The 27,772-nt window shown below is 41.0% G+C and overlaps 1 protein-coding gene across 5 annotated transcripts in view; it reads right to left on the bottom strand.

Moving 5' to 3' along the window:
* Tnrc6b (trinucleotide repeat containing adaptor 6B) overlaps positions 1-27,772 on the bottom strand; it is a 239,038-nt gene that overhangs the window by 102,337 nt on the left and 108,929 nt on the right. The window contains exon 1 of one of the 5 annotated variants that reach the window (XM_076855197.2): positions 21,688-21,886. The exons of the other annotated variants lie outside the window; for them this stretch is intronic. Within the exon in view, the coding sequence (XP_076711312.2) occupies positions 21,688-21,692 (5 nt within the window). The 5' untranslated portion in view covers positions 21,693-21,886. Of the gene's footprint in view, positions 1-21,687; positions 21,887-27,772 lie in introns of those variants that run through there. 5 annotated transcript variants of the gene reach the window in all.

Here is a 27,772-nt window from a genome sequence, read left to right as displayed (position 1 = left end):
TTTCTAAAGCATAAGTATGCAAAAATATGCACATGGCAATTTTTAGATTATTTATAAAAATACAAGATCATAATCTAAATGTCTGTTGATTAGAGATTTTATTTTATTTTTTTGGACCGGAGATTAAAGCCAGGGGTATCCTAACCCTGAGCTGAATCCCCTTTTAATTTTTTTTTTTTTTTTTATTTTGAGATAGGGTTTCACTAAATTTCCAAGGCTGGCCTTGAACTTGAGATTCCCCTGCCACAGCTTCCCCAGTCACTAGGATTACAGGCATGTGCCACTACAGCCAGTTTGGTATTTACACCATGAAATTATGGGTCCTTTTTTTTTTTTTGGTAGTACCAGTGATGGATCACATTTATTTGTGCTTGCTACCTGTGTGCCACACACAAGTGTAAGCACCCTATGTGTACCCCTACCACCTTATGTAATTCTCCCAACAGTCTATTAGATGGGACTAGTAACATCTTCAATCTGTAGACACAGAATCAAGAGGCTATGAAGCTGAGTAGATTTCATAGCTTCTGGCAGGATAGAGATATGAATTTAGAGTTCAGCCACCTACCAGTGATTCTCTCCTGCAGGAGTGTAAAGAAGTGACGGCTGCCTCTGGATAACACAGGGATGCAGATTGGTAGTGGTGGTGGAAGGGTGTTCCTTTTGATCAATAACCACTATATTCCCAGGGAAGCAGTATTCTAGCACATCAAAAATACTCAATATGATCTATAATATGTATTATATACATATCCATACATACATACATAAAATGTCTAAAAGAAGACTTTAGGGGCTGCCATTGTGGCTCAGCGGTGGAGCACTTGCCTAGTATGTGTGAGGCACTGGGTTTGATCCTCAGCACCACATAAAAATAAATACATAAAGCAAAGATATTGTGTCTATCTACAACTAAAAAAGTAAAATAAAAAAAAAAAAGAAACGAGTTTTTTTTTTTTCCCCCCCAGTGCTAGGGACTAAACCCAAGGCCTCACACATGCTAGGCAAGCACTCTACGACTGGGTCACACACCCAGTCCGGATGTCCTTACTTTCTAATATGAGATGTTCCAGATTCACCTTAAACATTTCCCTTTCTCTCTTTCTTTCCCTTTCTTTCTTTGTTTCTGTCTTTCTTTCTGTACTAAAGATTGAACTCGTAAGCACTTAACCACCAGGCCACATCCCCAGCCCTTTTTAATATTTTGTTTAGAGACAGGGTCTGAGTTGCTTAGGGCCTCACTAAATTGCTAAGGCTTGCTCTGAACTCACAATCCTCTAGTCTCAGTCACCCTAGCCACTAGGATTTCAGGGATGCGCCACTGCGCCTGGTCATCTTAAACATTTCTGCTTCTGTTATGTAATGAACTATTTGTCCAAACAGCTGTGGATCTTTTTAGTAGAAAATGGTATCCAGAGGCCAAGTTCCAGCACCTGATGTGTTCACTACTACCGAAATACCGCTGCTCCTAGGTATTCTCACTGTGCACTGTGGACAGAGCTAGTTTAAGTATATGTGTAAGCACACCCATACAAGTGCACACACACAGAATGCATGCATTTAACACTGATATTATTTCTATATTTATTGGTACTTATTAAAATCCATGTGCCCACATCAATACTTCTGACTGCAATCTAACATTGAAGGGTTCATTCTCGCTGTCTCCTCTCTAATTATATTTCTAATTATATCTAATTAACCCTTCCCCAATAGTAAGAGCTGCTAATTCCCCTTATCCTGAATGTACATGCTCAAATTTCCCCAATCTCCAGCTGCTGCTGTCATGCAGTCCTACATGGACACTTCCACCTCTCCTCGGTTCTATTACAACACACCAGACCCTCCCTCAATGTGAAGGCCTCCTCAGCCTACTTGGGCTCTGAGGCCCCTGGCCAGGTCTCCAACACCTTACCTTACTATGCCAATTTACTTACTAGCCTTTAGGACTAACAGAAGTTTTCAGGAGAGAAAAGAGGAAGGAAAATACTTTTAGAATTTTTCAAAAATAATGTAAAAATATTCTTAAAAGGATGTCCATTAAATCTGAACTTGTGATAATTCAGAAAACTAAGTTAAAGTTCACCTTTGCATCATCTATGAAGAACAGGTTCGCTAAGTAAATTAATAGTGTAAACAAGCTTGTAACCCAGATGTTTAACCTACTTAAGAAAACTAATTGTTTTCAAGCACTTCAAAATCACTGGGCATGTACTCGCCTTTAATTATTATCTAATTACAAATGATTCTATTTTCTTCATTATAGCTTTGATAAGTCCTATTTGATTGCACTTTTATGAATCATAACTTAACCTGATACAGTTAAGATTCTTTTAAAAATGTCTATTAATCAATCTTACTTTTCAATTCATCATCTGAAATTAAGTTTTTAGCCTGTCAGTGATTTCTCTTTAGTTAATCTGACATGCTGCTTCAAAACAAATCAAAAGTCTTTCAGGAGCCATCCACAGCTCCAGAAGACCTATGCCTGCCACCAGCATGGGCCTCAGTTCTGTTATTTATTACAAATGCACAGCAAAGGATACCCATCAAGCTACTGGCTCCCAACATTTGCATCACTATTTTATTTAAGACACTCCATTTTACAAAACAAGGATTCAATCAACATATTATTCTGCACTGCATTTAAGGATATTTGGGAAGAGAACATATTGAGTTACAGCACCCAATTCCTCCACTTCTTTTGGGGGCCTCAGTCTGGCTATTGAGCTGTATGCACTCATTTATTTTTGGTAAGGATAAAATTATTCTCCCCATCAGGCTGTCAGGAAAACTGGTAATGAGGTAATGAGAAATGAGGTAATGAGAAATATCCAAAGGCACTATATAATAGTCCCCAAATGAATATTATTCAGTCCTTTCCACCAGAGCCCCTTGATTCAGAGCAATTTCAAAACTGGTCCCACAGAACCTCAGAGAGAACCCACTGAAACTCTGTCTACCCATCACTGCCCTGGGCCAAGACAAAGGAAATGTGGGAAAACACAAGTAAGGGTCCATAACCTAAAACAACCAACTACCCATCCATGACCCAGAAGAACAGTATTAATATTTCAGGGGTAAGGGACAAGAAATAAACAGTATAGCTCAGCAGTAGAGTGCCCTTGGACTCAATCCCCAGTACCAAAAAAAAGTCCCAGAGACCCCAGTAAATCCTGGCCTATGGGCACTGGGACCATTGAATGCACAATTTATTTCAGTGGTGGGTTATCTGGTTTTCTTTCTTTTATAAATCTATGTAGCTCTGTGAAGTACCAATAACAAAGTATTAGGATGGAAGATCACATTAAAAACCCATTATAGGGGCTGGGGATGTGGCTCGGGGCGCTGGGTTCGATCCTCAGCACCACATAAAAATAAAGATGTCGTGTCCACCGAAAACTAAAAAATAGATATTTAAAAAAAAACAAAAAAAACTCTCTCTCTTTTTTTTTTTAAAGAAAGAGTGAGAGAGAGAGTGAGAAAGAGGGAGAGAGAGAGAGAATTTTAATATTTATTTTTTAGTATTTGGCAGACACAACATCTTTGTCTGTATGTGGTGCTGAGGATCGAACCCGGGTCGCACGCATGCCAGGCGAGCGCGCTACCGCTTGAGCCACATCCCCAGCCCAACTCTCTCTCTTTAAAAAAAAAAAAAAATTATGGGTTGGTGGCGTAGCTCAAAGGTAGAGTAGTGCAAGGCTGTGGGTCTAATCCCCAGCACCAGAAAAAATAAACAAAGAGGGAGGGAGGGAGGAGAAGGAGGGAGGAGAGGGAGGAAAGGGAGGGAGGAGAGGGAGGGAGGGAGGAGAGGGAGGGAGGGAAGGAAGGAAGGAAAAAAAAAGGTGTTTATTAACATGGGCCTCTAGCTGTGTTTAAAAAACAAACAAAACAAGACTAAAAAGCTAGCCCCTAGAAGAGAACTAGGTAGAAGGGGGAAAGGCCCAGCAGGTAAGACATTTTAAACAAAGGTACTGAGCAAAAACACTATGATCAGGAGTGAATCTAAAAATTGCCAGCAAATAATGCCAGATGATTTGTTTGCTCTACATTTTCAATATTTGACTAAGTTTTCTTGGCAAATAAGATTATGTGGTTCTGTGTTGTTTCTTTTAAAACCATAAAAATGTGTTTATGTTGAAGAGATAGAAGATAGAGTAGCATTCCTTCAATCTGCTGCAAGAGCAAAGTCAGGTATTAAAAGAATGCAAACAAAATGCTGAGGTACACACTGTGGTCTCTGCAAATAATCCTCTCCTCATTTAGACGGAAAATGTTGTGGGTAGGTGCCTCTGAGCTTCCCAGTAGCCTCCAGGATTAGTTTAAAAGGGGTCTACCTGAATTTGCAAAGGACCTAAACCCTGAGTACAGGTCAGGGGCCTCAGATGGAGGGGAGGGCACAAGCCAGAGAAGAAATTCCTCATCCAATAGCAGAAGTCCAACTAGTTAACCAAGAGTCCATTCAATCTAAAATCTAAGTGAACACTCCCTGCAAAAGAGTAACACATTCCTATTTGTCAAACCAGAAATTGTATCCCCAAACCTCTACCCGAGACACTACAGATTTCTGCAAAAGGCAATGCAAACTTCCATTCTTTTACACACACACACACACACACACACACACACACACACACACACACCAGATAAGTGGAGCCAGGAGCTCTGGCTGTACTTTCCTACTTGGTGGGGAAAGGACAGGTGAACAGAGACAGTGCTGCAGCTCAAAGAATCCATAAACTGATCTGTATTTACAGTCTTTCTTAATTAGGAAGTGTTAGGTGTGCTTTGTTTATTACTAAAGGAGACTGAGGCGTGAGCAAAGCAAATGGTCACACAGCATGGTCAGCCCTTGGCCCTCAGTGTCTGCAGGATCCCCAAATATCCCAAATCCACCGATGTTCAAGTCCCTTACATAAAATGGGGCCATATTTGGGGCTGGGGTTATAGCTCAGCAGCAAAGTGCTCGACTAGCACCTGCAAGGCCCTGGGTTGGATCCTCAGCACCACATAAATAAACAAACAAACGTACTGTGTGTCCAACTACAAAAGCGGGGGGCCCATATTTGCATATAACCCTCGAACATCCTCCTGTACACTTTGACTCATGTCTAGATTACTTATAATACCTAATATAGTATAAATACTATATAAATAGTTGTAACACTGTATTTTTTAGGAAATAATAAGGAAAAAAGTCTGTACATTCAATGCAGACACAAATTTATTTTCTGAATATTTTCAATCCATAGCTGGTTTAATTTGAGAAAGCTTGGATACAGAAGATCAACTGTGCACTGTTGTCTAAAATTAATTTTAAAAGGTAGAGGGAACAATTCATAGCCCCCCTTCCTTTGTATCATCCCAGGTATTTCTTCTAGATGGAAAGCTTCTGGGGCTTTCCTTCTAGAAGAAAGCAACCTCTGGAAGCCATTGCTTCCTGAAGGTTACCCGGCCCCCACCCCAGTTTGTTTGTCTGTCTTCTTTCTTCCTAAGGCAGCACAGCACAGTTCTCAAGCACCCAAACTCAGCAGCCAAGGCTGTCTGAGTTACTGCCTACCTACTCTCAAGTCTTCAGGAAGATTAAACAAGTTAGTGTGCATCTATGCAACACCTGGAGCATTGAGCCTGGGTTCATGGCAGAAGACATAAGAAGTAATGTTACAGCTTTCCCTTCCAACACAGGAGGTACAACCTGGACCTTCTCCTTCCTTTTCTTCAGGCCACATACCTACTCCTGCTCTTCAGTTCATTCCCAGCTCAGCCTGGGCTCTCATGAGTACAGTCCTCCACCCCTGCCAGCCCCGGATTTTCCCATACTACCTTTCAGGCCAATCCTCACTGGGACAACCCCAACCAACTGCACTTCCACCTTGATGTGCACCAGAAGTCTACACAGCCACAGCCTCAGGCAACACCAGCGAAGCCCCTGGAGCCAGTTCTTTTCTTGGTGGGGGAAGAAGAGCTGTTAGATACACTGTTTGTCTTCCTTTAGGCTCCCCTTCTCTACTTAGACTTCTTCACCTCCTCATTTAAAGACACACTGATGCTTCCTAGGGGAACGCCTTCCAATACCCTTCCCCCTAATTCCAATTTGCTTTTCTCTCTCTGAGGCTAACCTGTCATCTAAATCTTTTCCCATACTTTAGGTCTCTCCTCTGACCCTCTCTCCCATGTTCACATTAACTAGCTTTACCAAATGCCTGGTTGCCACACTGAGTTCACTATGGTTGAGGGTTCGTTCACCTTTGTGCTTTCAAACCTCTCTGTGCTCCTTCCCCCAGCCTTCCCACACATGCTTCAGAATGTAAGCCCACCAAGAATAGGAATTTTATTTTTTTGGGGAGTGGGTATCAGGGATTGAACTCAGGGGCACTAGACCACTGAGCCACATTCCCAGTCCTACTTTGTATTTTATTTAGAATCAGGGTCTACACTGAGTTGTTTAGTGCCTCGCTTTTTGCTAAGGCTGGCTTTGAACTCATGATCCTCCTGTCTCAGCCTGGTGAGCCGCAGGACCCCGGAAGATTCCTAAATCCACCAATGTTCAAGTCCCTTATATAAAATGGGGCCATATTTGGAGCTGGGGTTATGGTTCAGCAGTAGAGCGCTTATTGCAGGTTGATTACAGGGATTACAGGTGTGCTCCACCATGCCCAGCCAAGAACAAGAATTTTAACAATTTTCGCTCACTGCTTATCCCCAGGCACTAGCATAGCCCTGAAATGCATATGATACTCAATAGACATTTGATATGTCACTTCAAGTCACCCTGGATTCACTTATTCACTCAACAAACATTCAATGAGCACCCACTGGGTGTGTCCAAGGCTATGCAGGTGCTAGGATTACACACCAAGTTCCTATCTTAGAACTACTCAATGTATTGGCAGAAGAGGGCAAAAAATCCATGGGGCAACTCCTCTATGTGACAGACAGCAGTGAGCAGGATGAACACTGTCTGGGGGCTGCTGGACCCTAATGCCACATCAGGCCACATCAACTGCCAACATCCAGGGCTTATCTTGGCTGACCCCTGGGGCCCTGGCCCAGACGTCTTCCAGAACTTCCCTAAGCCCCTCCTGTACCACCCTTGATCCCTACCCACCGCTGCTCTGTGTAAACTGACAGCTCCTATCCTCTCCTGAGCTCCAGCCCCTTCCTCCTGCTTGCCCTGCTGTAGGAACTATGTGGCAGACCAAAATGTTCCACCTTCCAACCTCCCCCTGCCTGGCTCACCCAGCGCGCACTCTAACACCAGCTCCACCCGCTGAACTTCCTCCCCAGTTCAGGGCACGGTCCCTTCACCAGGCCTGGGGAGCCACACCTCCTCCCCTACTCATCATATTCCAATTCAAGTGTCTCGGGAATCTAGTCTTTTCCTCTTTCTTGCCACTGCCTACTTCTGTCCTTCAGTCGGTCCCCTGCTGGTCTTCCTGCCCTCTGCTTTTCAGTCACCACTTTCTCAGCATGGACATCAATATGGCAAGCTGGCTTTAAAAAATTGCTTTCTATGAGATAAAATCCAAATTTCTTAGAACACAAACCCATCAAAATACAACTCCAAACTACCCTCCACTCTCCCTCAGATGCCCACACTCGCACACCACCAGCCCACCGTCCTCAGCCTCTCCCAGGGCTTCCGGACTCCCTGCCTCTGCGGATGCTACCTCCCTCGGCCTGAAACGCCAACAACAGTGATGACAGCGGTAGGGAACACCAACCTGAGCAATGTGCTGAGCACTTACAACAAATGCTCACTTAGCCCCCAGAACAACTCTCCGAAGTAGGTACTAGTATTCGTTCTTCTCATTTTGCCAAAGAGAAAGCTGAGGCACACAGGCCACGTGACCTCCTAACTGGGCTGACCTGAGAGCACCAGGGTCCCAACTTCAGCACCTCAGTTCTTAGCCACCCAACCCAGGCTACTTACCATCCCCCAAGCAGCTCCTCTTCATTCTTGAAGGCCTGGCTCAAATGTTCTCTCGCTGTGAGAGGCTACCCTATCCCCCAGGCCTCTTTCCATTGCCTGTTACCTGCAACCTCCCTGTGGCTGTCCATTCACATCATTAGTTAGGTTCCAAAGGTAAAAGGTGGCTCTTATTTACCCTTGTATTTCCAGCACTGTATAGTGCTGACATAATTTTTGTATGGTCAATAAATACTCATGAAATTTAAACACGCACTTCCAATGATATAGGATTTAGATTATTCCAAGTTCAAGCTCAAGACACAGCCAATCCTAACCCTCTCCTCTTCTCCTCTCTATGCCCCAAGACTCTGACAAGGAATCTAAGGCTTGTGGGGTGGCAATCCCCACCAGCTGATAGCATTATCATGGCAGGGCAGGCCAGTGAACTGCTGGCTATGGTCCCCTTGATCACAGGCATAAGTTGCATCTAAGAAAAGCACTTTCTTCTCTCGGAGAAGTGAGGGGGCATTTGAGGTGGGGCTGCCATATTTAAGGTCCCTGTCATTCAAAATGCAAGTGGAAGATAAACATAAAAATTAAAATAAATATAATGGAAAAATTTTAAATCTGTCATGGACATTATTCATAACTTGCAAATAGATGGCTAAAATATATATAAGCAATAGTCATTTTGTGACCTACTTGCCACTTTTACATAATCATCATGACCATACACTTCGACTTTATTATTCTAGATTCTACACTACTCAGTACCTAATGGAGTTGTTCCTCCCCACATCTTCCTCACCCCTTAACACTAATGTGGACTGGTTGTCTGCTCATAGTACATTAGAATTAAAAAAAAAAAAAAAAATTTTTTTTGGACTGGGGATTGAAACTAAGGGTTTCACTGTACCACTGAACCACATCCCCAGCCCTTTTTTATTTGGAGACAGTCTTGCTACATTGCTGGAGCTGGCCTCAAACTTGAGATCCTCCTGCCTCAGCCTCCTGTGTAGCTGGATTATGGGTGTGCCACTGAGTCCAGCATGAAGGTAATTTTTTTCTTAAAGTGTGACTCAATGAAACTACCATTATTGTAGTTAGTGAACCAGAATGATGGAAGCAGTCTCAGAACTTGAAGTAAGTGAACCTATGAGCGAGGCAATAAATAAAACCAGCAAGCACATGGTTAATTGTAATACATACTGAGAGAATGTGTAATTAGAAAGTGGTTCCCAAATGCTGAACTTTAGTACCTGCACTGATAGATGGAAGGAAGAAAGTAAAAAAGTAATGGTTTTCATAAAGCAATATTCAATTTAATGAGATGTCTCTCTTATTCTGAGATTATCCCCTTTCCATTTTTGTTAAAATGTTTTTTTTTCTTCCAAATGACAGTAATAAACCGTGGGTTTTAAAAATCCTTTACTTGGCAAATTTAAAACTGGTAACTCATGTTATATTCCAATACTGCTGTTTCAATGTTCCAGTTCCCTGACACCTAAGTCTAGAAACCACATCATGAAAGTGAGAAGACTCAGGAAACATCCAAATCCAGCTTGCTTGATTAGGAAGTAGTTTTAGAAAGGAATAATTGAAATGAAAAGCTAATCATACACGCTAGCAAACTAAGACTAAAAAAATAAAGCAAAAAAACTTGATATTTTAAGAAAAAAATTTAAATACTCATCCCTTAAGATTTCACAGTGCACATTACCCACCCCACTCTGCACCAGTACTGTTGAAACCAAGGGCACTCTACCACTAAGCAACATCTTCGGCACCCTTTCCCCCTTTCAGACAGGGTCTCAGGCTGACCTTGAACCTGTGATCCTCCTACATCAGCCTCCCAAGCAGCTGTGATTATAGGCAAGTCCACACAACTGGCTCCAATGCAAATCATTATCTCAAACACTCTTTTTTAAGAATTCCTCTGGCAGTCTGGTGTGACAGTGCAGGCAGAAGACAATGAAGGCAGAAAGATGACAAGTTCAAGATCAGCCTGGGCAACTTAGTGAGACCCTGACACAAAAAATTAAAAAGGGCTGAGGGATAAATACCCTGGGTTCAATTCCCAGCACCAAAAAATTAATTATAATGATGATAAATAAATAGAAGTCCTGTGGCAAGCAAAGGCCAGTTTAATTCAGTTTGATTGGGAGAGGCATCTTTTTTCTTTTGAAGAGAAATAAACCTGTTAGTATCCCCAACACATAGTGGGAAACACTGAACTAATAAAAAATACTGAATGTGTCTGAAGACAGAACGTATCAAGAGCCGAGAGACGAATCTTCGTGAAACAAAGGAAAGTAAGGAGGCAAGGTTGCCCTCTTCAAAAAAAAAAAAAAAAAAAAAAGAGCATGGCAGTGTTTTCCAAAAGAATACATAATCTGGTACAGTTAAAAAGATGTTTTCTCAAAGCTAGGCTCAGCAATGGTGAGGCACTAAGCAACTCAGTGAGCCCTGTCTCTAAATAAAATACAAACATGGGTTTGAGATGTGGCTCATGGTCAAGTGCCCCTGAATTCAATCCCCAATCCCCTCCACCCCCCCCCAAAAAAAAGATGTTTTCTACTTAACTGTCTTTAAAATCTCAGTATCCAAGGGATACTGGTTACAGGATCCCCCTCAGATACCAAAATCGATGGATGCTCAAGAGTTACTCATTATAAAACAACATATTTTTGCACATAACCTATGCATACCCTCCCATATACTGTAAATCATTTCTAGATTACATGTTTGGTTCAGACACAATTGTTTTCCCAGAATATTTTGATCCATGATTATTGAATCCACAAAAGCAGAACCCATGGTTCCAGAGGACTAACTGTACACATTTTCATTTCTTAGCATAAACATACACGCAGATAAGTGCAAATATCCATTTCTCTATATAGATAGCCAGTTTCTTTTGATCAGAATGTCCCTGTCCTGGACAGGGAAGACAGCATTCTGATCACCAAGAGTATCCATCTCCCGCATGTTAAAGTAACAAATAAGCATCTTTTTTTTAAAAAAAGTCACTTATGAATTTAGTTGGCATGATAACTGAAGAGACTGATAAATTTGATTCTCTAGAACAGCAAAAATGGGAATCATATCCTGGAATACAGTCATCTGTTTTAGTGGTTTCCTCTAACACTTTTCAAACAACAGCAAGAGAACACTTAGTGGATCATTAAACCAATTTAGCAGGTTGGGATCAGGTTTTGGGGGTTCTGTTTTGTATTTTACAAAATGGATTTAAGGGGGCTAGGGCTGGGGCAGAGGGCTTGCCTAGCTTGTGTGAGGCACTGTATTCGATCCTTAACACCACATAAAAATAAAGGCATTCTGCGAATCTACAACTACAAAGAAAATTGTTTTAAAATAGATTTAAATGTGTATCTGAACACATTACATATAGTCCCAGAGTAAATACTTTTGCTTCAGTGTATACATTCATGTACACAGTGTCAATGCAAATTGTGTTTCCTACAAGTGGATCCAATCAAAAGGTTTGAAAGCGCCTGTTCTAAGCTACCAAATTATCCAACTTCAGCTTATAAACAGGAACTTCTTGGCATTAAAAAGTACAGCTATTATTTCTTGTAAGCAAGGGAGTAAAAGAAACAATGGCACCCAAAGACAACCACTGACCATAGCCTTGCTGCCCTGGACTCCTGGGAAGGACCAGTCTTATTAAGGCATTAAAGAGCATTTATTAAGCCACAACCACAGTCTGGTTTTTACAAAGGCATTACTTTCCATACCGATTTAAAAAATAAACAACCCACAGAGTGGTGGTGCAGTTTGCAGAACTAGCACTTGGGAGGCTGAGGCATGAAGATAGCTTGAGGTCAGCCTGGGCAACATAACATGACCCTGTCTAAAGAAAAAAAAGGAATCAGGTGCAGTGATGCACACCTGTAATCCCAGTGGCTCAGGAGGCTGAGGAAGGAGAATTCAGAGTTCAAATCCAGCCTCAGCAACTTAGTGAGACCTTGTTTCTAAATAAAATTTAAAAAAAGGTCTGGGCATGTGGCTCAGTGGTTGAGTGCCCCAGAGTTCAATTCCCAGTACTCCCTCCCCCTAAAAAAAAATAAAGAAAGAAAGAAATATATTAAGTAACATTTAAAAACCAAACCAGGGCAAAATAGCTGACACTCAAACTCTTACAGGGTACTTCACAGAAAAATAAGCTCCTCTATGTCAGCTGAAATGAGAACTGCAGTAACCAAAAACAATGCTTACTCTCCAGAGTGAATAAGGTTGGTTCCAAGGAGAATTCTAAGTCATTTCTGTCTTTACTGGTTACTACTTAGAAGGTCTACTCAGTTAACGGCTATAAAGCAGCTATGAAATCAATGAGAATATTAAAGTCTTCAAACCTGCACTTTATAAACAAATAAAATCCACCCATATTCAGTAAATATTGGTTCCACTGAGCCTGGTGGGCAAATAATACAAAAATGCTTACACACTGCCAAGCAGAGGTGAGGGAGAAGCATTACCTAACCAGCCCTGTGGTTCCTTTCCCTCACATGTCACCACACACCAGGGGCTGGGACTGCAGACTTGAAAGTTCCAAAAAAAAAAAAAAAACCCACATGGATCCTCATTTCACATTCCCCTCCCACACGCACCCACCATCTCACCGAGGTCAAAAGAAACTCCCACCCCTCCCACTGAGTGTGTTTTTAAATGTAGGCCTCCACACCAAGCACTTCTTTCTTTATTAATTTTTAATTTTTTAGTTGTAGTTGGACACAATACCTTTATTTTATTTATTTATTTCTATGTGGTGCTGAGGATGGAACCCAGGGCCTCGCACGTGCTAGGCGAGTGCTCTACTGCTGAGCCACAACCCCAGACCTAAACACCTACAATTTCAGAAAAATGACACAAACTGTGTGTTTAGGACTTTCTACCAATGTACCATTCTGCTGACCTTAGCTAAAACAGTATTTTAAATTTTGAAATCCATGTACTTTTGTAAAAAGTCTGTCTCCTTACATGCAACATTAGGGACATCATACTTTCAATTCTAAAATCCCACTAAGCCAACAGTGTTCAGAGTAACACTCTTTTTGTTGAAAGCTTTGTGATGGTATGAAATCATTGTGGGTATTTTCAGAACCCATGCTGGCTGGAGTAGACTCTCTACTTCATATAACCCTGAGCTGTCCACTGTGGTGTCTACTATGGTAGCCATGTGTGGCTAGTGCCAATCAAACTGAATTTTAATTATATTTTAATTAATTTAAATATAAAAACTGACAAGTTACTTGCATTGCTAGAATACTTTTGACTATCTGATAAAACTTGGGTGTGGGAATTTATTTTTTCACGAAACAGTAGTGAATTTTGTTGGTGGCACACCTGTAATCCCAGAGATTTGGGAGGATTCCAAGTTTTGGGCCACTCTCAGCAACTTAGCAAGACCTTGTTTCAAAGGATCGGGGATGTAATGTAGCTCAGTGCCCCTGGGTTCAATTCCCAGTTCCTTCCACAAACTAGTAAATTTTATGAACTCTAAGTATAGATCAAGTGATTACTATGAAAAATTTATGTTCAAACTAAAATGTGTTGAAACTCAAAAATACACAACAGATTTTGAAAACTTACTGTGAAAAAAAGAACATCAAATATCAAATAGTTTTAAATCAATTACATGTTGGACTGATATTTTATATATACTGGGTTAAATAATATATACACAATTAAAATTACTTTGTTTCTTCCTTCTTAATATGAGTCCTAGAAATTTTAAGGTAACAGTTGGCCTGCTTTCTATTTCTACTGGACAGTGCAGGTGTAATCTAACAATTTCCAAACTTTCCCTACTGGAACACATCCTAACACCAGGTTTGGGAACAGTGCTGTAGACAAATATTCTTCTTCTGGTGCAGTATCAGAAAGTGCCGACCACACCTGAGACTGGAAGCCCTCCCCTCATCCTCAATACCTGACTGCTCTCCCACAGACCCACCCTTCTTTTAATCCTTTCCCAGGTCCTCTTTCTCTTCCCATCTCAGTTCTCTTTTCTATTCCTTTCAATTCACAGTGACCTCATCCACTCTTTGGCTTCTCTAACACTTCTTTGTAGATGCCTTCCAATTCTTTATCTTCTCTTCTGACCCCTTTCTCAAGCTACAGCTCCACACTGCCAACTGTCTGCTGAATGGTTCCATCTGGAAGTCCCCAACAGCTCTGTGCACCTGGGGTGGAATTCATCCTCTCCATTTCTGTTGAAGACTCCCAGCACTCACTTTGAGAACTGGCCCCTTTTCTAGTCCAGTCTTCTAGCAGGCCCTTTCCTAAATGCCTTTGCTGTCCACCTCACTCAATTCTAAATTGGCCCTCACTCCCTAGCCTGTCCCTCTCTGTCCCATAGACATATCAGTTGTCCCAAAATACCACTTTGCTCACACTGCCACCAAACCTTCAACAGGTCCCCATGATCTACCAAAATGACAAACTACTCAGCAGTCATTCCAACTCCTCCCAATCCCAGTCTCCAACCCATCCTGCTGGACATACCACGTCTATAGCCCTCCTCCACCTGCTTCAAGCTCCAGTGGCCCGCCCTTGGAGTCCAATCATTACTCAGCTCAATACCAGTTCTTCATAAAGCCTCCCATGACCAGATGGACATAGCTTAAATCAATGTTTCTCCTCCCTCAAACACCTGTGGTATTTCTAATAACCACCGTTGTAGTAACAAGAAGATACAGCCTTATATTCCCTAAAAAACAGCGTCCCCTTAACAGCACGGAACAGCATCTTGCACTGTCTATTGTGGGTATGTCATCTTTGGACAGCTTACCAAGGAAGTCAACTTAAAAAGCAAAACCTTGATTAAACTGGAATTACTGATGATTCTCAAATCATTTTTTAAATTTTTTCATTGTAGATAGACACTACACTATTATTTTATTTATTTTTATGTGGTATTGAGGATTGAACCCAGTGCCTCACACTGCTAGGCAAGTGCTCTACAACTGAGCTGCATCCCCAGCCCCTCTTTAATCTTTATCCCAGACCAAACCTCTAATTATTCCAGACCTTCATTTGAACATGCCAAGATGAACTCCAATTCCAAATATGAACTCCTGGTCTCAACCCCACAGCTGTCTTTGTCAACGTGGGCTCTAACTCAGTGGCTGAAACTACGCTTCTCCCCACAGCAGCCAGGCCAGAGGTGTCATTTTTCATTTCCTCAAGCCTACCTCCTCGCTGCAGTGACTGGGTCCTATAAAGTCTTCCTCAGTGCCCTTGGAAATCATCCATTTCTTCCCAACAATGCTGTCAGTTCAAGCCACCACTGATACCTGAGAGTACTGTAATATCATCTGGACCTATACTCAACTTCCAGCCATTCCCAAAAACCCCATTCAAACAAGTGACATTCCTGCTCAGAACCCTCCAACCTATTTTCAAGATAAAGATTTTCCAAAACAACTTAAGAGACACTTCCTCAATGAACCAAGGCTTAGCTTTTCAGCCTCACCTCACTTACCAGATCATTCTTCTCTTAAGCACATACTTTGACAACTTCCACATATTCTATGTGCAGTTATGCCAGCAGCCACTCCTGCTGCAGGACCTTTGTATAAGCTGTCACCTCTACTTGGGCTGGGTGTCCTTCCTTTGTAATCACCTAACACCTGAGCATCAACTAGCCTCCCCACATTTATATTCTAATTCAGCAATGATGCCTGGAGAAAATTTTCACACTACTTCTATGCTAGCACTTACCTCAATACCTGGCATGTAATGGGTACTCAATAATTACTTGCTGAATGAGTGGCTAAACAGATTTTAACTTTGTAGGTTAAAAAAAACTTTTTTCAAGGTCAATGGATGAAAGCCATTTCTGTGCCATCTATATTAATTCGACAGCATTGTATAAAGTGAGCAATTGACCTAAATTTTGGTTTTTCTGTCTTTTAAAGCAAAACTAGTAATAATTTGGTTAAAAAAGTAGAATTTACATGTGTAAACTTAAGATAATCAAAATGAAGGGGAATACTAAATTCCATGCTCTCCTTTGCCCTGTAACTCTAAGAAAAATTCATGTGAAACTCCTAAGAGACTTCTGATGCAAAACAGAACCTATGAAAAGAAGCCAAGCAAACGTGGATCAACTCAACATTAGACTAAAAGAACATAGGAAAAAACTTCAATAAAAAGAAAAGACTCGGCGCTGGTACTGTCCTTGTCCAGGCGAGAGTTCTGCACGATTTCTGCACAGCTTCATGATCCTGGTGGCCATGAGTAAGAACCGAGGCATTCTGTGGGCCATAAAAGCCTTTCTCGGTTATCAACAAAAGCAGACATTGCAAAGGGGAAGGAAACATTTACTAAGCAACTAATAAGCTAAGTGCCCAGTCCTTACGTACAGCATTTCCTTTGTGCTTCACAACAGTATGCTGTCCTCATTTTACAGATGAAGAAACAGAGGCCTATTACCACACAGTTAGTCCTGGTGACCTTAAACTCAAGTCTAACTCAAATACATTTTTATTGAGCACCTACTCCTGCCAAGCCCTGGTCTAGGTTCTGGGAACAGAACAGTGTGCAAGACAGGGAAGGAGGGAAGGTGTCTCTTCTCAGGTAAGCTTATAGTTCTGTGGAAGAAATGCCCACTACACAAGTAGTATAATTTCAGATGGGATACAATTAAGGGGTATTAAAAACGGAAAACTGAGGGATGTGACAGAGTTAGCAAGGCAGGCAACTTTGGGCTACAACATTCTCAGGGATAATTCAAAAGTTAATTTTGAAGAAGGAGCTAAAGAAAATAAGGATAGTCAGGCATGGTAGTGCACACCTGTAATCCCAGAGATTTAGGAGGCTGAGGCAGGAGGATCACAAGTTCAAAGCCAACCTTAGCAACTTAGTGAGGACCTAAGAAACCTAGTGAGACCTTGTCTCAAAAAAAAAACCTAACAGGGCTGGGGATGTGGCTCACTGGTTAAGCATTCCTGGAAGCAACTAGAAGCAAAAATAACCACTCACTCTCTAGGATTATTAGTAAAGAGAACTATAGTGTTAACCAAGTCAAAACTCAAAACCAGTAAGTTACACAGTTTCTAGTTGGCAAGTATTTCCACATGTACCAAGTAGCATCCAGAATTATGGTCTGACCAAATTAACTCTTAGATCCCTCAGCACCTACATCAGGGTATAATAAATGACTGCTGAATGAATATACAAAGGAAGGAAGAGAGACCATATTAAGACATCACTCTCATGGATTAAATCCCTTTTCAAGCTAAGTGGCTTCAATTCACCTCACCCCACTCTGCCACCAGTCTTAATCTCAAGAAGCAGGTGAAGGAAGCGGGATTAGTATAAACCCATAAACAATACTGTAGTAGGAAGCAATTAGCAAATGCTGCCTCCTCTCTAATCAGACAAGATCAGATGCATTCAGGGTGGGATAGCTGTAGGTCCCCAATGGTCAGAAACCCCATCTTACAATCACAAGTTCCAAATAAAAAAAATATTATACTTAAATGATGACTCAAAATTAGTAAGAGTAATTATCTGACTTCTTTAAATATCAGCTCTCCCAACAAAGATACTCAGGATACTTCTGAACCCTGGCACTTATTCTTAATATTGCATACATAACACCAAGTTGAGATGACCTGTTTGTAACAACTTTTTAGACTGATATTCCTTAAGGAGAGGGACAAAGTACATTCACTTGTGTCACACCTCAAGCCAGGTAAATTGCAGACATCAATGATTATATGATCAGAGTTATAAAAGTTAAATTCCCCCAAACCTTTCAGTCATGGAACAGCTGTGTAGGGTGAGAGTCACCCCATATCTCTTCTAACTACTAGGCCTGACCCGCAGGACCAGAAGGTCTCAGCATCACCTATCATTCCTGCAGGGTCTCTGAAATGGTTGAAGAGCTGGAGAAGCTACCAAAGTCTCTATTCCAAATTTTAGTAGTTTATTTTTAAAGACTGTCCTAGTGGCAAAAGCAAATAATAAATGGCCATTCAAAGTTCAACAACAGAGTTGGGTTCACACCATGGATCAAAGATGCCAATACTTTCTGGGAACCAGATGGAAGGCCTGAAAAACACTTTAGAATTAAGATACCATTTTTATTACCCCCCCTCTCCTCCTCCTTCTTTTTTTTTTTTTTTTTTTTGGTGGGGCTGGGGACTGTGCCCAGGGGTATTCTACCACAGAGCTATAGCCCTAGTTCTTTTTTTAAAATTAGTTTTTAGAATTTGAGACAAGGTCTTGCTGAACTGCAGAAGCTGACCTCCAACTGGTGATCTTCCTGCCTCAGCCTCCTGAGCTGCTGGTATTACAGGAGGGTACCACCTCACCAGGCTAAAGACACCAATTTTTTTGTTTTGGTGGTGCTGGGGATTGAACCCAGGGCCTTCCTTGTGCATGCGAGGCAAGCACTCTACCAACTGAGCTATATATCCCAGCCCTAAAGATACCAATTTTGATAAACACTATCAGTTTTTGTGACATTTCAGTGATAAGCCTGGGGCATTTCTTTCTAAAACACAGCAGTGTTGTGGATAATGACAGCATTATAAATCACAAGTAGAGTCAGCATAAATTCAGATTGGGGGAAGGAAGTTTAGTAAGGATCACATTTACTTTCTCCAGTAAGAAACCTCCTCTGGGGGCTGAGAGATGGCTCAGTGATAGAGTGCTTACCTAGCATGCACAGGCCCCGAGTTCAATCTTAGCACAACACACACACACAAAAAAAAAAAAAAAAAGAGGAGGAGGAGGAGGAGGAGGAGGAGGAGGAGGAGGAGGAGGAGGAGGAAGGAAGGAAGGAACGAACGAACGAACTTCCTTTGATTTTTAAAAAGTAAAACCACAATTGGGAGCCATGGTGCACACCTATAATTCCAGCAACTAGGGAGGCTGAGGCAGGAGAATGGCAAGTTCCAGACCAGTCTCAGCAACTTAGCAAGACCCTGTCTCAAAATAAAACAGTAAAATGGACTATGGATGTAGTTTAGTAGTAAATCACCCTTAGGTTCAATTCAGTACCAAAAAAATAAAAAATAAATAGATTAAAAATAAATAAAAAGTAAAACCACAACATGCAAGTTTGAATACCTCTGGGTCGTGCTCTTCATAACATCAAGCACATCTTTTAAGTTTTTAAAGCTTCAATTCATAGTACCCACAGAAAACCTTCAAAAAAAGGCACAAACTGAATAATATCCATTTATACACAGGACGTATTACCTATTTTCGTTTGCTCTGAATGTCCACCGATTTGGTGAGCCACAAGGACTGGCTTTGCAGGAACTCAGATTCAAAATGGCAGCTGAGCTTCTAAAACTCACCAAAGCCATCATGCCTACCAGTGAGACCAGGCCTTATTTATTTCACCTTTCAACTATCTTTCAACTATCTCAGGGGGAAAAAACATTTATTTAAATTAAAAAAAAAAAAAAAAAGCCAATGAATGAGATGGCCTTCTGCTAGTGGCTACCCTTCCCTTTTCTGCAGGAAAGCAGGCACCCTCTCTGGTTCCTCGGCTCTGCAAGCTGAATCAACCTGCCATTCACATGTTCACACAGTCCAAGAACAAGCTAAGGGCGAAACACGGAAAGCTGAGGTTTTCCTCTTTTCTTCAGTGAGGCCAACTTAGGAAATGGGTGTAAAATGAATCATCCAACAAGTAAAGCCCCAAATAATTGCTTTCATTTTCAGAAAACAACAAAAATCAGAGCTCTAATTTTCCTCGGGCCCACCTCAATGCAACACTCCCCACCACTAAGGTAATTCCTTTTTCTTTAAATTCCAACTGTAAAAATAAATTAAAGAGAAAAATTGAGCTACCTCTTTAATGTCATGTTTCCAATCCCTCTGAACACAAAAGCTGAATTTATATCAGCAAAAAATTTACATTGAATCTAAACCATCACTTCTCTACTATAACCATTACTAATACAACAACATTACTTTTTAAAAAAATAATAAAATACTTGCTCTTTAGAGACAGAGGACTTTAATTATCTTTATTATTCAAATGGAAAGTCTTTCGGTTAAATTAGCGTGAAAGTCCCTTCATCTACACACAATTGGCCCAAAGAAACAGGCCATTTTCAGCACAAGAGGCCAATCCATTTTAACAGTGAATAAAGCTTTTTGAAAGCACTACACACCCTCTTCCAGACTGTCAAATTTTCAAAATGGTCCAGCATTTTTCCCATTTTATTTTTTTTAACACTTTCAGACCCAGCAAGTATCTCATAATTAGATTAATTAAAAAGGAAACAACAAAAAACACTGCTCCCTTCTGATCAAAATTATTCCATTTATGCTTAATTAGCTTTAATCCAAGCCTACATATTTAATGATGGAGATATGACAATTCAATCCATTTGCATATTTTAAATGCCTTTTCTAAACTATACTTTGTAACAGATTTAGAAGAACAGTCTCTTTCTCATGCCAATATACCAAGGCATAAATCAGGAGGATACAAATTAAGGAAAAAAAGAGAAAAGAAAACAAGGCTTCTCAGAGCCAGGGATGTGCGGAGGGGGTGGGGTGATCTACCCGGGTGGGGGCAGTTTACCCGCCACATCACAAACTACAGCCCTTTCAGCCCACCAGACCGGGAACCATTACATCACACCCTCACAATGATAGGGGGAGGTGGCTCTGAGAAAGCAAGTTTTCAGCTTTCTTTCCTCCCTGCTTACAGGCTTCCAGAATCCTGCATTAGGAGTAATGGAATTTAACTTGAGGCACTGCACAGTTTCAGGGGTTACTAGCAATCACACGGCTGCTTATTTATGTGACCCTAAATGACCACTTCACAATGGATACATGGCCGAAACCAGCAAACACACACGTACACCCTGAATTTGTGCTAAAAAGCCTAGTTATTCATTTGTACCAAATTAAATGACAATTTGATTTCGTGGGGAATGGAGGCCAATCTAGAGGTAGAATTGGAAAAGAAACAATTCTTAATCAGAGTGAACAGCTGTTTATATCTTTAAGATATTATGTTTACAAGATAGTCCTACCATTTGGTTGAAACCATGATCAAAATAAAAGCGCATCTGGCTGCACATTTGAGCACACACACACAGAGACCCAGTGCAAGCGAGCGCGCGCAGAGAGGGTGAGCCACATATTGCCTGGGAGGTTTTCAAGCTGAAGAATCTACAAACCCAAAACCTCCTGGCGTTCGCTCGCCCCCAACCTGAGGTTTAAAACGTATCAGGTCTTGCTTTACGTTTTACATCTCTCTAGGAAGGATGGCGCGGTTTAAAAAAAAAAGAAGAAGAAGAAGAAGAAGAAGAAGAAGGCTTTTCCATTCTAGGGCTGTCCTCCCAGATCCTTTGTCGGCCTTAGCAGCCGAAAGAATGCAAACCCATTTATATTTATGCAAATTTTTGCAGCAGATTTAAGGGGGGAGGGGGAGGTCTGTGTTTTTTTTAAAAAAATCCTCTTTCTAAATATCAAATTTCCAACTACTTGAAGCTTTACTTATTTGCAAGAAAGAAAGGATGATGAAAATCTACATATAAGCTAAAAGTTCAATTCAATCATTTCAAATTTTAAATATTTTACCAAGTCTTTTCCATTTCCAAAATGCCGAACCAAAAGTACATCACGGGTCTGATTTACAAAGATTCATGAAATGTCTGAAGCCAGTCTCCATGCTAGACAAATGTCGATTTGCAACAGCACTAGTGAAAACGGTTAGACAAGATCCATATAAATCAATTGGTTTTAAAAAATTGAAAATATTTACCAACCTCATAAAGTGCAGCAGTGCTTAAATCCAGCAAATTGAGGCATACAAGGTAGAAATGGAAATGAAAAAAGGTCCAAAAAATGAATTCTTTTTGTCTATCTGTTTTTTTGTATTTTAAATATTCAGAAACCAGCAGAGACTCTGTCGGCCATTTTGGCTTGAACTAACTCTCTCTCTCACTCGCTCTCCCTCTTGCTCTCTCTCTCCCCCTCTGTCTCTAAAGGAAGCAGCTTTTTGTGACCTTCAAATAGAGGCGGATCATGTGACTTCGGGTAGGTTTGTCAATCAGGAAAGGGGAGGGAGTTGGGGCTGAAGCTGCCTTAAAGGGGAAGCAGCCCTTTTCCACTCGCTTTCATTTGTGCAATGCTGTTATCTCATACTCCCGCCTACAGACACTGCATGTGAAAGTGGCAACAGCATAAGGGTAACAGATGAACAAAATAGAAAAACCTTTATTGGTTTATAGAAATATGCTCGGTTGCTAACGATTCTTGCAGATCCTACCTCTTTATCTTGGCTGCCTTGCTAGTTATTCTCTAGATGTTTGGGCAAGCATAGGCTGGCAAACTCCTCTTTATAAGGGGGCTTAAACAAAGCTTTACCCAAACAAGCAACTTAAGGTGAAATACAGGGCACAACTGATTTCTAGCTAGCTCCTGAATGGCACAGAAAAAGACTGAAAGGGAGTGTGCCCAAGCATAAACTGAGTGGCAATTCAGAGTGGCATCCCAAATCATACAACCGACAGCTGCAGATCAGGGACTGGTTTCCCAGTTCGGAACTTGACATTTATTGTTTTGTGTGAGTACAAGTTTGGTGGCTCCTCCCCTAAACCCAAATAAAAACCATGCTACAGCACTGCAAACTTGAGTTCCTTTGGGCTAAGGCAGGTCTGAGTCATCTTTAATCCCTTCCCCCACCTAAGGGAGTAGCTCAGCAGCTGATAGAAACTAGGCACTAAATTAAAACCTACCTGGCTTCCAGCACCCCAAAGTCTCTTCTTCTCCCATAGGCATCTTGATTTCTACCCACCTAAGAAACCCACTCTGAGCTTGCCTCTCTAGCCCTGAAGCTGACAGGAAGTAGAACTTCATTAGTCAAGGGAAACCGCTCCTTTCTCTGGGCCTCGGTTTCAGCAGGTACAGAGTGTACACACTGGACATCCGAGAGTTCGGCTCTCAAACTCTCTACTTGGCTTCTTTTGTTGTAGCACTTCTATTCACCTTATCCTGGCCATGTCAAAAATCAGTCACTGCCCAGGGAAAGAAAGCTTCTTAAACCTCCTCGTCTAGACTGGGCCTTCCTGTTAAATACTCCCATGACACCCTTTACGACTTCTTCAAAGCAGTGGTCATAGCTGCAATTTAGTATTTGTGAAAAATATCTGCTTAATGTTGATCTTTCCCTGTAGACTGTAAACTGAGAGCATATACTGCATCTTTTTTCATTGCTCTGTGAGGCCCCACACCCAACCCCAAATAGCAAGTGAATAAATAAATGAATAAATTGCGGGGACCTCTATTAAAAGGCCTGGGCTAGCCAGGTACAGTGGTTCAGGTCTGTAATCACAGCAACTGGGGAGGCTGAGGCAGGAAGATCACAAGCTCGAGGCCAACCTCAGCAACTTGGCAAGACCCTGTCTCAAAAACAGAAAGGACTAGAGTTGTAGCTCAATGTTTATGTAAAGTGCCCCTGGGTTCGATCCTCAGTACCAAAAAAGAGGATGGGGGGAGGCTGGGCTGATCAGGAAGAAATGTCCTGTGTAATTATAAGTAACTCAGAGGAATGAAAGTCACATACTGTCCAGAAACTCCCATCCATTCTATCTGTTTTGAGGCTTAAAAAAACAAAACAACTAAAATGGTAGAAAGTCATCGAGAATGGCCTGTGACTTGCCAGACCCCACCTGTCTTTAGAAGCCAGGAAAGGTAGGTTTCCTGATGGTGCTTTTACCACGTGACCTAGGCTGGCAAGCCAGCAGGCAAGGAACTAAAGGACGCTGGAAACCCGGCTTTCCTTTGCTTTCCTTGAAAAGAAATCGGCTAATGCTGTCTAACCCACACATTCGTCTTCCTGGCTCCTGGGTCTTTACAACCTCCCTCCTTCACTTTTTCCACTCTGAGAAGAACAGGAAAGGCGCTGTTTCAGGGCAGGCAGAGGCCAGCGCCTAGACGATCTGGCAGCTTGGATATGTGTGGTATAAAATGCTTCCACTGTCTCTGCACAGTACTGAACAGAACAGACAGGCCCTAGACTGACAGTTGAGATGTAGGCAAAAGCAGGAAACTCCTAGGATGGAAATTCTGAACATTTACTCTATTTTTATCCTTCCAATACCTTCCAGATGAGTTACAGAAAGCCTTCGTAACATAGTGCATGCTCAATATGTTAAAATGCATGGAGACTGACTATACAGCCACCTTGTTTTAATTTGTGATGAATATGATCTCTTCATGAAACTGAATTTTCCAAGTCTCCGTTCCCCAAGGTAGAAATTATAGAACAAATGTTTTAATGTATTGTCTTGTATGTTAAATGACAAACTGCACAAAAAGTCAGGAAACAGAAAAAACACTTTTTGGGGGGTGGTGCCAGGGATTGAACTCAGGGGCACTCCACCACTGAGCCACACCCCTAGCCCTAGCCCTGTTTTGTATTTTATTTAGAAACAGGGTCTCGGGGCTGGGGATGTGGCTCAAGTGGTAGCGCACTCGTCTGGCATGCGTGCGGCCCGGGTTCGATCCTTAGCACCACATACAAAGATGTTGTGTCCGTGTCCACCAAAAACTAAAAAATAAATAAATAAATATTTAAAAAAAAAAAAAAAAAGAAACAGGGTCTCACTGATTTGCTTATGCCTCACTTTTGCTGAGGCTGGCTTTGAATTCGCGATCCTCCTGCCTCAGCCTCCCTAGTTGCTAGGATTACAGGCGTGCGCCACTGCACTAGGCCAAAAAAAACACATTTTGAGATAAATGTTTTTTCTTCAACCTACAGACACTTGTGTGTGTGTGCAATACCTCTAAATTTAAAGGGTGATTTATCCAGTTTAAATTTAATACTAAACAAGTACAATACTAAATACATGTAGCTAAGTGGTAGAGGACTTGTTTTGTACATGTGAGGTCCTGGGTTCGATCCTCAGCACTACATAAAAATAAATAAAGATATTCTTTAAAAAATTCTAAATACATTATTCTCCTTGTGTTTCCAGACATATTGGACTCTACTGTATTTTATATTAACAATTAAACAATGTTTTAAAGTTATTATTATTATACAGCATAGATATAAAGTAATAAAGCAATTTACCTTTTAAAACAAAAAAACAAGAATTTATACATTCTAAAGAATGTTACCTTTCAAAGCTGGCACATTTGGCTGGGGATATAGCTCAGCTAGTAGAGCACTTGTCTCATGCACAAGGCCCTGGGTTCAATCCCCAGCGGCACAAAGAAAAAAAAAAAAAGCTGGCACCTTTGGAGGTTACATATCATTACTCAAAATATTTTTATTAGAAAAAAAAACTTTTAAATAACAAACTGAACATTTAACTCAAAAATCTAGAAAGAAGAATCAGACATAGTGATGCACCCTTGCAATCCCAGCAACTTGGGAGACTGAGGCATGAGGACCCTAAGTTCCAGGACAGCCTCAGAAATTCAGCGACACTTTATCTCAAGGAATAAGAAGAGCTGAGGGCAGGGGTAGCTCGGTAGTAGAGGACCCCTGGGTTTAATCCCTAGTACTTTTAAAAACAAAAAACTAGGAAAAGAGGGCTGGGGATGTAGCTTAGTGACAGGGTGCTTGCCTAGCAAGCTCAAACACCTGGGTTGGATCCACAGTACAGAAAAAAATAAATCTAAGAAAGAATCATAAACCCAAAAAAGATATTAATAATGATGAAAGTATAAATACAAAGTAATAACAGCAACAATAGAAGACAAGCCTAGATCAACAGAACCAACATCTCTGGTGGTGGTGGTGTTTGGCAATCCTGGGGATCTAACCCAGGGCCCTGCACATGTTACACAAGCACTCTACCACTGAGCAACAACCACCCCAGCCCCCAACATCTGTTTCTTATTTATTGGGGTTTTTTTTTTGGTACCAGGGATTGAACCCAGGATCACTTAACCACTGAGCCACATCCCCAGCCCTTTTTTGTATTATGAGACAGGGTCTTACTAAGTTGGTGAGGCTGGCTTTGAACTTGCAATCCTCCTGCCTCAGTTCCCCAAGCCACTTGGGATTATAGGCATGTGCTGCTTTTTGTTTTTAACACACAACAAAAGTAGATAATCTTTTAGGAAATCTGATCAATAAAAAAAAGAGAGAGAGAAGTGATAAATGAACATTAGAACTGAGAAAGAGGATACAACTAAATTTAGAAAGGAGCTTTCACTTTATATGAGAATTACACATAACTTTATGTCAATAAACTTGAAGACTACACCTGAAGAAAATGGATGATCATCAAGGAAAATAGAAACTATCAAAATAAACTCAAGAAAATTAGAGAACCACCCACAGCAGAAATTTATAAGCTATTCAAAAAACCAGTCACTGAAACTACATCACCAATGTTTTTCTGAGTGAATTCTACCAAACTTTCATAGAACAGATAATTTCAATGTTACCTGTTTTAAAATTTATGAGGATATAAGGGAAAAGGTTCTTAATTTCTTCCGGAAGGCTAACATATATTCCTGAGCCCCATCTGGACTAAGATGGTACAAAAATAAAACTGAAGACCAATCTTCACTTGTGAAGACAAATGCAAAAACCCTAAATGAACTATTAGCAAACAGAGTTCGGTAGTTTTAAACAAATAATTCATGTGACCATGTAAAGTTCATATCAACAATACAAGAATGTTTAAATTTTGTGTTAATATAATTCTTCATTTGTTCAACAAGTGTTAATAATAGCTGTGTCAGATTTTGTGCTAAGTGCTGGAAATACAATAGTTAGAAGGTTCTGGTCCACAGGGAGCCAGCATCGTCATAGGAGACGGAAATACACACTTGGGGAGCCAGGTATTACTACTGAGGGAGACTCGCTTTATAGAGGTGGTTAGGGTAGGCTCCACTCAGGAGTGACTTTTCAGCTGGGCTGAAAAGCAGTTGCTTGGTAATCAAGGAACACGAGGGAACAGCAGGAGGCTAGGACATGTGGGTGTGAGAGTGTGGTACAAGAGGACCCTTAAAAGGTTGAAGGAGCTGGGACAGTGATGCACGCCTCTGATCCCAGTGACTCAGGAGGGCTGAGGCAGGAGGATTCCAAGTTCCAAACCAGCTGATACAGGGCAACTCAGTAAGACCCTGTATCAAAATAAAAAATAAAAGGGTTGGGGTGTAGCTAGGTTGTAAAGTGTCCCTGGGTTCAATCCTTAGTACCAATATTAAAAAAAAAAAAAAAAATATGTAGGAGGAGCTAGATTTTTTTGAGTCCTGCTGGCCATATAAGTTTTGTGTTTTTTTTTTGTTTTTTTTTTTTTTTTTTTAGGAATAGTGGAAAGAAGACTTTTTTTGTTTGTTTATTTTGTATAACTGAAACATAATAATTGTACAAGTTTATGAGACACAGTGTGATGTTTCAATATAAGCAGACACTGTGTAATGATCAAATCAGGGTCACAGAAGAGTTCTCAGCAGAAGCGTGAATACAAGCACTTTCTCCATCAGTCACTCTACTTAATATCAAGAGTTTATAAGTTTATAAGGGGTCTATGAAAATGTTTGGGACCCAAAAAAATTCAAGTCCAAAATACAGAAAGAAAATTATAACTATAAAAATCAACAAAATTGCTTAAATGTCCTTGAAACACAACTATTCAGCAATTTCACTCACTGTTATGTTTAGCATTTATAAAATTCTCATTACATTCAAAAACAATTCTCACTTTACAAAAATTCCTAAATATGTTAACCATTAAGAAGTATTAGATAGGGCTGGGGTTGTGGCTCAGTGGCAGAGCACTTGCCTCACATGTGTGAGGCACTGGGTTCCATCCTCAGCACCACATAACAATAAATAAAATAGAGGTAAGGAAGTTACAGAATGTAGAAGAAGACAACATTTAT

This window comes from Callospermophilus lateralis, chromosome 4 (assembly GCF_048772815.1).
Source record: "Callospermophilus lateralis isolate mCalLat2 chromosome 4, mCalLat2.hap1, whole genome shotgun sequence".
NCBI lineage: Eukaryota > Metazoa > Chordata > Mammalia > Rodentia > Sciuridae > Callospermophilus > Callospermophilus lateralis.
Note: the sequence above shows the minus strand (reverse complement) of the source record. Positions and strands in the feature narration are given on the sequence as shown.